We start from the raw sequence: 9,836 nt of genomic DNA, 5'->3' as shown, positions 1-9,836 counted from the left end.
TGGTTTTCTAAGCATTGGCAACACAGGAGCAGCCAGAAGGGAAGAGGATTTTGGACATGGTAGAGCATTAAAGGAAAAAAAGATGGATACCCCCCCAATGCCTTGTGTCAAAGCAGATTGCACTGAAGGACTGTGGTGGTGCAACCCCCCGTCATATTTGGCAATCCCAGAACTAGCTAACCTTCCATCCTTGCTCATAATGAGCAGGCGTGACTGGCCAAAATCTCAAAACCAACCAACATTGTATTCTTGCTTACACTGCAAGGATAGTTAGCTGATATGACTGGCCATTTGCCTCACCTTTGAAGGAGAGCATTGAATAGGGACGACTTGGCACTTTCCTTGCCTTTGCTCAAGAGCTGTAGTTGGGCCAATCAGGTGCTCCCTGACCTCACCTGAAACTCCTGATGCCTAGAGTCACACCCGCCTGGTAAAGGTCAGAACTGTACATTCTGGGTAGTACTGGAATTGCATAGTTGCTGTCTAAATATCAGGATTGTAGCATGTGGGTTGTGACCAGGATGGAAAATCACTGATGCCTGAAGTCAATCATCTTCAGACCCTATAAACAGCGGTACCAAGGAAGGCCCTTTGAGCATTTCTGCTCTGCAGCAGTCTGTGCCCAGTAGCTCCCTCTGAGTGGGACACTTCTCAGAGTAACTCACGAACTACCTGAGCTGCTCTCTTTGAGACTCAGCCTTTGCCTGTTGACAATTCATTTGATTTGAAGTGAGTATTTCACTGAACTCAAAGGGAATTTTTATCAATGTGTGTGTGTGAATAGTTTCAAAACATAATATCCTATTACTGTGATTGTAATAGTAAATTCTTTCTAACCACTCTGTAACTGCTAAGTTATCCAGTGATTAATACCTGCTAAATTCCTGTGATTCTCTCACTAAACTGTGAACGTACCATGAACTGCTGGTAAACACATCCCTTAGACATAAACCGATGTGGTCTAAGGCCGGTTCTGGATCCAGCCACACCGAGGCTCCTCTCTGAGAAGGAGTTTAGAAAGCAAGGCGGTCCATTCTGAACCTGGGGACTCAATGGAAGGTTTTCCCTATCACCTTACACTTTGCTTTTACCTCTGTATAAATAAATTTTCTACTCAAAACCTCCTTTGAATTGTATTTCACTTATTTAAGAAGTAATAGAGTGAACCCTGCCAATGAGCTTTGTAAAATCATGTTTTTCTTAGTTTTCAGGAAAATCTTTTCTTGCAAAACCTTAAAGTGATCATTTAAGCAACCTAACGACTTGTTTGCGACACAGGTACGGATGCTGCATGTGCTTAGGATGGTGTAGTCCTAAAGGAGCAGCTGTTCTGAGTTCTGATCCCTTTGAGTAATACTTCCTCCTAACTGTCCCCAGAATAGGCCCAATTCTGTCCCTCTGAGGTCTGACATCTACTCTCTCCCCAAGCCTGACAAGTGTTACCATATATCTGGGCAGCTCTCCCTCACTTGCAAGTACCAGATCCAAGTGAACACCACCTTGGTTGGTCTGCCTAGTATCTCTGTTAGAAAGCTGACTCCAAGAACCTCCAGAAACCAAAAGGAGAATTTGCACCTGCTGTGTTCCCCACCAATGAATGTCCAAGAACTTAAAGTGCCCAGTAAGAGTTGAGGTTGTTGAAGCAAAGGCTTCCTCAGATTGCTTAACTAAGACTTTGTCCCCTTCCCCAGCCTGACTGCAGGTTCTTTTTCTCCCAGTATGATGTCACCCTAACTGGGCTCTCCTCTGACCCTCATATAGAAGGCTTCAACCAATCTGTTCCCTGTCCAGTAGAGGAGCTCCATACATCCCATCAGCTCCTTCACACTGGAGGCATACCCCTCCTGCTTCTCCGTGTCTGTCTCTGCCGAAGAGCCTGTATCCATCAGTTGCAGCCCCCATTGTTGCCTTCATAGGCATGGCGACCTGGTTCAGGAACGGCACGGCGACCTACCCCCTGGCCGCTCGGGCCATCAGCTTGCAGACACCAATGTGGTGGACAGCAAATGGCATTTATTGATAAGTAGCACAGCATTATATAGCTTAGGTTTACAGCGTCACTTCCGTCTGCTTACGTCATGGGCTAAGCGCTATTGGCTATCAGGAGAGGAGGGGGGGGCCTACCTTTCCGTACAGCGCGACATCTTCCGACCGCCAGGCCCTAACTATCCACATTTCCCCCCTCCTTATGCTTAACTAAATAGGCTAATACAAAATATAAAAGTTTGAATACTTAACCTTAAGACTTAATATCTGGCCAGACTTAACGTTAATTAACCTTAACTACAATTTTAAAAATGTAAATATTAAAATCTTACGATTACAAAGATAAGGTACCTTAAACAAATGTATTTGTAAATTAGCTAAAATATGACAATCTTAAACATTCTATCGCTATTCTTATTCTTATTCTATATTTTACAGTAGTCTTAAAAAGCATATGCTATAAACTTGAATAAAAACATAAGGCACAGTAAACGGGTAGAAGTTGAGGTAACTTTTAGGGACGATTGAGGATAACACTGGGTAGGTACGTTTTTAAGACAGTTAATGGTGTTCTACTAACATAATGTTAACTTTCTCTAGCCGACTCTTGACGAATTACACGATTCCATTCAGTATACAGGGTCCAAAAATTAGTGTCATCATGATCATCGCGATCGGCCCTACTGTTATGTTTTCTCTTATCACTCGATCACTTGCAAGGTCCCGTAGGATCCACCTGTATGGCTGATGGTGATGGTAATTTAGTTTTGCCTGTCCTATAGTGCCAAGCTCCAAAATCAAGATCACACAAAGGCATCATAGCCCCCCTTTGCGGAGGCTATACTGCCATTGTCTGGGTTCTGCCAGTGAGGAACTTCCAGGCTTGGACTGGACGTTTGCTGACTTGTCATCTTCTATTGTCACCGGGGTGTACGGGTTACAAGGGTGTCCGATGATCCAGTCCTGTGAACAAAAACTCACAGTTTTCATTAGTTTTATTCTGGCTAGTATGGTGTGAAGAGCCACCTGGATCGGGGTTAGATGTTCTTCCTTCGCGACATGCTTAATCATGTTCGCGATACTCGACCCCGCTGGTAGTGATCGCAGGATTTCTTTGGTTGTCGAATTACACTGCTGACGTAAACATTCTGCTACGACTGGGCCTTTTGCCTCCACAGGCAAGGCCGAAGAATCGACCGCTGCTTGGAGACGATCCACAAATTTTGTGAAGCTCTCACTTTCACTTTGCTTTATTGTGGACCGTGGCGATGGTTTGGCAATGACTCTAGAGGCCATGCGAATAGCTTCTCTGGCTGCACGAGTGGTTGCCATAACTTCATGGGCCCGCAGGGCTTGGGCTTGTGCTTGGGGAGTAATCATTGTGGGATCTGTGCCCATTAATCGCTGCAGGCTGGAGCCATGCAGTGGATGATCCGCCCCAGTTACTTGGGCCAGTTGCTTTGCGCAGTTGTCCTCCCATTCTTGTTTAAAAACGATCATCCCTGCCCCGTCAAAGATCAATCTACAAGTTCGTTTTATATCGAACGGGAGCATATTGTCTCCCCTGAATATACCATCTATGAGGGCGGAGACCATGGCAGAATTAAGGCCTTTATCCACGATTGCCTTAACAATCGCTTGTATATCTTTAGGGTTTATCGGTGTGTGGACCCTCTGTCCCCCGTCCGTCACCCGGACCGGGAACGCTAGCGCAGCCGATGGGGCCCAGTCGGTGCACGCAATCTTTATTTTCCTCCAGTCCGTGAGAGGGATTTCTCCCCCTCGTGGTTCCTCTTTAATTTGGATGGGGATATTTTGGCTCTTGACTTTATTTATCTCTGTTTCCTTCTCTTCTAAGTTTAAATCAGTTACGAGCCACTCGTCCCCGCTAGTGTCTGAATCGGAGTCGGAACTCGACTGACTGGTGACTTCCGGTCTCCAGTACCTTTTTGCCGAGCTCCGGCCCCCTCCCCTATGGGCGGGCTGCTCCTCCCCCCCGGGCCCGCCCTGCCCTCCGCTCGGCGGGGTGCCCACCCCACAGGCGCACCTTTTGAAATGCACGCTCTGGTTGGCTCTCTGCCCCCCGCTCGCCCCCCTTTTCTCTTCTGCCTCCCGTTTGTGGGCGCTTGATAACTTTAGCGTTTCCTCCCTGTTATCGCGAAAGGAATTTTCGCCTCGCCCTTCTCCTTTGTGCTCGGCGCCATCTTGGGGCGCATAGGGCGGTGGTGTGGGCCAGACTTCCTCAGACTCTGTTTCTTTCGCGGTGCCCCTAGCCTCCTCGGCTGACCCGCCCCAGAAGGGTTTAGCTTGTTTCTCTCCCTCTGTAAGCGGGTCGGGGTCCGGGAGTTGAGGGGACGTGTCACCCTTTTGCTGATTTTTAGGCTCAGCAGAGCCATTATCGTCTGGGGGTGCAAAGTCTGTGTGGCTGTCCCGATTCCCAATTTTGGGGTGGCAAATAAACAGTTATTTGCCGCCTTCCAGGTCTCCTGCTCTTGTCTAGCTTTCTGCAGGGCCTGCACGACTTTCCCCCACGACTTAAGGTTTTTCCCACAACCCGAGGACATCATCTCCTCGGCTAACGCTTTAGTACACTTATCCCACACTTCAGGGTGGAGAATATCCACCGGCTGGTCAATGACCCCAATTTGCAAAAGCCTCACAACTGCGAGTGTAAAATCTTTGGGCTTACAATTGATACCCCACTGCTTATGTAATTGCGATACGACCTTCACAAGGGCTTCCATCCTCCTTGTTGGTCCGGGAGCGTCTTCCCCGCCGGGCTGGTCCTGCCGCTCCGGCCGCCGTTCACCCGATTCCAGGCTAGTCTTTCCCGGGTTTCGGCACCACTTGTTGCCTTCGTAGGCGTGGCGACCTGGTTCAGGGACGGCTCGGCGACCACCCCCCGGCCGCTCGGGCCATCAGCTCGCAGACACCAATGTGGTGGACAGCAAATGGCATTTATTGATAAATAACACAGCATTATATAGCTTAGGTTTACAGCGTCACTTCCGTCTGCTTACGTCATGGGCTAAGCGCTATTGGCTATCAGGAGAGGAGGGGGGGCCTACCTTTCCGTACAGCGCGACATCTTCCGACCGCCAGGCCCTAACTATCCACACCCCATCCCCCAGTCATCTCAGTAGCCAAACTACACCCAAGCAGTTACTCCATCAACGTCAAAGCTCTACAATGGTATGCTGGTCTCCAGTTCCTCTTGTCTGTGCACCAGCCAGAGTACAGTGGTGCACATGTGGCCTGCAGCCCCTCAGCCCCCTCAAGGGCCAAGCTGAGATATATCATGGGGAAACCTGGTATGCAGTGCCCAAGACCCTGTGTGTGCAAAAGCTTTGCTTTAGAGCAGAGACATGCAGGAGTAGATGGCAATGTAAAGACGAGATAAGGTGCCCGCACAGAGAGCAAGGAGAGCAAATTCTGCTGTCCCAAGGTCAGAGACAAACAGGGCTGAGTTGTGCAGCCCTGGCAGGAGAGGTGTTTGGTGTTTGTGGTGTCTCTGGAGCTCCTGAGGGCCTGTAGCAGAGAGGAGGCACTGATCTCCAGGAAGGATGAGGTGGTGCTGAAAGTGTCTTTGGATGTGGACATGCTGTGATCCATGCACACTGTGAAAATCGTTGACCTGTTCCTTGACTGTGTCATCAAGGGGATGAGTAAAAGGTTAGAGAGAGAAGTAGGTGTGTAGGCCCAGGAGCAGAGACCCTGGTGCAATGTGCTTCTTGTTCACGGACTGCTTGCATCTACTGGATGGAGATAGGACAGACCTGGCATCACTGCAGTCATGGGAGTCATTCACTTGCACACAGACACTGGATCTTTCTGAGATGCCCTGTGATGTCTCTTTGCTCCCACAATGAGCAAGATCAGATTTTGTCTTGGTCCTGTGCTGTCTCAGCAAACCCGTATGCCCTTGTGCTGAAGAGCCTTGACATCTAACGTAGCTCTCACTGCTGCATGTATCTGGCCATAAAAATGAATAGCTTTAATAAACATGTGGTGTGCGTGGAGGGAGCTGGGTACCCTTCCAGCCCCAGGACTACAAACCCTGACTGAGATGGCCCCATTGACTCAGCTGGAGAAAGGACATCCCTCCCTATCGCTCTCCAGGTGTCCTGTCTAATAGTGGGAAGAGGAAAGGTGATTATAAAACCTAACTGTCTCTGAAAGAAGAAAAGACATTGCTGGAAAGCAGTGTCTCTGCAGAGATGAGAGATGGAAGATCAGTGATTACTTCTGTTTCTTTCCAAGTAGTTTCCTGGAGAGCTCCAGGGACATCTGGAGGGAGCTCAGAGTGGGGTGGAGAAGGTAGAGAGAGCGATGCCTTCAGCTAGTCCTCTGCTGCTGAGTTGTGCTGGGCTCCTGGGACAAAGGGACCTCTCCGCAGCTAGGCAGTCCTGCAGAGAGACAGCTCTGCTGAGGAGAAGCTTCTTGGCAAAGCACAGCAGGGCTGAGGGCACTGCCTGCAGGCACCAACAGAGAGGAGTGAGGCAGATAGAGGTTAAAGGCAGTCTGGGGTGGGAGGATGCTGAGAGTTCGCTGGGGGAGAAGCCTTTGCAGCCCTTGATGTGGTAAGTTCCTGGGTGCAGGGCGATGCAACTGCAGTTCCTCGGTGGATCTCATAAATCTGACATAGCCCACAGCCTGTGGTATCTGGTAGCTGGAATCTCAAATCTTTTTGGTGTAGTGGAGGAGGGCATCCTCCAGAGCAGGGCTTCCCTGCTGCACCATCAGAGGGACAGCGCATGACAACTCCCTTCTCCTGTGGATGACTGCAGGGCTGTGCGTAGAAGTGTGCAACCAGGGGTGCCCGGGGCTGTCCATTAGGCAAGGTGCCTGCGCCCCAGGGGTTGTGTGCCAGGGCAGGGACTCTGCCACCTAACAGGGTCAGCACTCGGCCTGCCTGGGGAGCTCCCCACAGCACCGTGGGGCGAAGCCATGGGTAGAAGGAGGGCAGGGCAGGGTCCTTCTGCTGTGGAGAGGGTGCTGCATGGGTCAGGCTTTTTACAGCTCCAGATCACCCCAGAAGATTTCCAAGGGGACTTTTCAAGAAGGACATCAAGACAGGGGCTACCTGGAAGGAAGTTGTCTGCTGGGGTCTATGCTTTCAGTTTCCTGCTGTGATTGTGGGGGAAATGATAATCAAGCTGTTACATTTGCACAAGAGATCCAGACTCCTACAGGATTACCCTGAGAGATCAGTAGGTCCGTGAGGAACCTGATGCAGACCCTTCACCCATTCCTTTGCCTACAGCCAGTCCTGTCCATTCTGTGGTCTCCTCAGCATTTATCCAACCTGAGGACTTCCCAACACAGTGCTGCTCCTGGGCAGGTGTCTGCATGGCAGAGGTGAGTGCACAGCAGATGGGACGGGGGCTGTGAGCACTGGCAGGGAGGAGACCTTAGTACAGGGAAACAGCTCCCAGCAGAGACAACTCCAGACAACAGAGACAGGGCCAGGGGCTGAGAGGAAACTGCTGACAGCAAAGGGTGGGAGGAGGGATTTGGGCACCCTTCTGTCAGCGCATCAGTCAGTATGCTTTTCCCCTAGCAAGTCCCCTGGTTTAATCTCCCACTCAGCAAAGCCTCTGCCCTCAAGGCGGTGGGGTCCAGGGCAGAAGCAGCTTCCTCTGTATGCAGAGCTCCAGCAGAAGGGACTTACTCTCCTGAGTGCCTATCTATCACTCCCTGGCCTTGTCTCCTTTCAGAGAAGCGCTGGGGCATTCCTCCTTCTTTCTCCATCCACTGCTGCTGCTGCTGTTCTTGTTTTTGGGCTCTCTGGGGATGGGGTTTGTAGCTGCAGCTCAGAAACTAAGCCTGCAGGTCCTGCCATGCAGGTGGGTCCATGGGAGCAAGGTGTCCAAGCTCCTTCAAACCTGTCAGTCTGGGAAATGGGGTCCACGGCGGGGGATAAACCCAACTCTCCGTTCAGGCACCCCATCTTCAGGGTATCCAGAAGTGCAGGGCTCTTCTCTGGGGAGGGGATTGTGCAGATCATCTACACTTTAAAACGGGACTCCTCTGCTCTCAGTAGTATCCAATTTCCTTGCAGGGGAACATCTGAGTGTGATTGTCCTCCAGCTCAAATAGGTGAAGGCAAGAACAGCTGACAGCAAGACTGACGGACAGACTGACTCTCCTACCTGTGCACTGCAGGCTTGTCCCTTTTCTGCCCAGTGCTCTCAGCATAGCACTCACAGTGTAGCAGAAATACCAGGGATGTCTGCCTTCACAAAACACTCCCCAGATGTGAATGGGGAAAGGGGAACAAAATAAAACCCCCACAGATCTGTTCTGCAGTCAAGTGAACTGGGAGAAGCAATGCTGAAAAGCTCTTTGATGTTGTGACTGGATTTAATCAGAGAAAACTTTTGGTTCCCATTTGTCTCTTGGTGCACAGCAGGACTGACTCCTCCACAGAAGTGTTCCCTGCTGCCCATTACACCCCAAGCCAGCACTAACCAGAGCTTGGTTCAGGGAGATGTAAAACGTCTTAATAGAAAGACAGGCTGGGGGCAGGGGAGGGGAGGGGGAGGGTACGGGGAGGGGGAGGGTGGCACCTTGTGTAAGGAATAGGACAGGTTTTGGTTAAAGACTGCCCTCACTTGTCACTGACTGTTCCTCTTTAGCTAGGTCCCTGTGCCCCAAGGAATCTGATGTCCAACAGCAGCTCCATCACTGAGTTTCTGCTCCTGGCATTCACAGACACACGGGAGCTGCAGCGCTTGCACTTCTGGCTCTTCCTGGGCATCTATGTGGCTGCCCTCCTGGGCAATGGCCTCACCATCACAGCTGTAGCCTGTGACCACCGCCTATACACCCCCATGTACTTCTTCCTCCTCCACCTCTCCCTCCTCGACCTGGGCTCCATCTCCACCACTGTCCCCAAAGCCATGGCCAATTCTTTCTGGGACACCAGGGACATCTCCTACACAGGATGTGCTACACAAGTCTTCTTCTTTCTTCTTTTCTTGTCAGCAGAGTTTTGTCTTCTTACTGTCATGGCCTATGACCGCTATGTTGCCATCTGCAAACCCCTGCACTATGGGACCTTGCTGGACAGTAGAGCTTGTGTCCAGATGGCAGCAGCTGCCTGGGGCAGTGGCTTTCTCTATGCTGTGCTGCACACTGCCAATACATTTTCACTACCCCTCTGCCAAGGGAATGCCCTGGAGCAGTTCTTCTGTGAAATCCCCCAGATCCTCAAGCTCTCCTGCTCAAATGCGTACCTCAGGGAAGTCTGGCTTCTCATGGTTAGTGGCATTTTACTCTCTGGTTGTTTTGTTTTCATCGTGCTGTCCTATGTGCACATCTTCAGGGCTGTGCTGAGGATCCCCTCTGAGCATGGACGGCAGAAAGCCTTTTCCACGTGCCTGCCTCACCTGGCTGTGGTGTCCCTGTTTGTCAGCACTGGCATGTTTGCCTACCTGAAGCCCCACTCCATCTCCTTCCAGTTGCTGGACCTGGTGGTGGCAGTTGTGTACTCAGTGGTGCCTCCAGCAGTGAACCCCCTCATCTACAGCATGAGGAACAAGGAACTAAAGGATTCCTTGAGGAACCTATTTGAATACATGCTACTTCAGCATCACTAACGTTCCAATCATCCTCACAATAGCTCTGGGGTATCTCAGGGAAAGACATGAGTATATTATGTTCTTCTGTGGTTTTGGGTGTTGTTTTTTAATTATGATTCTACAGCTGATAATATTATTTCCCTTTAGATAATTATATTCTTGGTCTCTTCCTTCCTTTATTCTGACTCAAAGACATCATGTACATATGGAACCTGTCTCCCTGATTAGGCAAACTCAATAAAGAAACCAATAGAAAATGGTTTGTCT

General features: G+C 50.3%; 1 protein-coding gene across 1 annotated transcript; it reads left to right on the top strand.

The window, feature by feature from the left end:
• Positions 1-8,651: 8,651 nt before the first annotated feature.
• LOC104328503 (olfactory receptor 14A16) lies at positions 8,652-9,587 on the top strand. Its single transcript, XM_009933531.2, has one exon. It carries the CDS (start codon positions 8,652-8,654, stop codon positions 9,585-9,587), a length of 936 nt encoding a protein of 311 aa, XP_009931833.2.
• The last annotated feature ends 249 nt before the right edge of the window (positions 9,588-9,836 follow it).

This window comes from Opisthocomus hoazin, chromosome 33 (assembly GCF_030867145.1).
Source record: "Opisthocomus hoazin isolate bOpiHoa1 chromosome 33, bOpiHoa1.hap1, whole genome shotgun sequence".
Taxonomy (NCBI): domain Eukaryota; kingdom Metazoa; phylum Chordata; class Aves; order Opisthocomiformes; family Opisthocomidae; genus Opisthocomus; species Opisthocomus hoazin.
This window is presented reverse-complemented; position numbering and strand designations above follow the sequence as displayed.

Coding starts and splice junctions, on each gene's coding strand:
- LOC104328503 (XM_009933531.2), top strand. CDS start 8,652: ATGTCCAACAGCAGCTCCATCACTGAGTTTCTGCTCCTGGCATTCACA.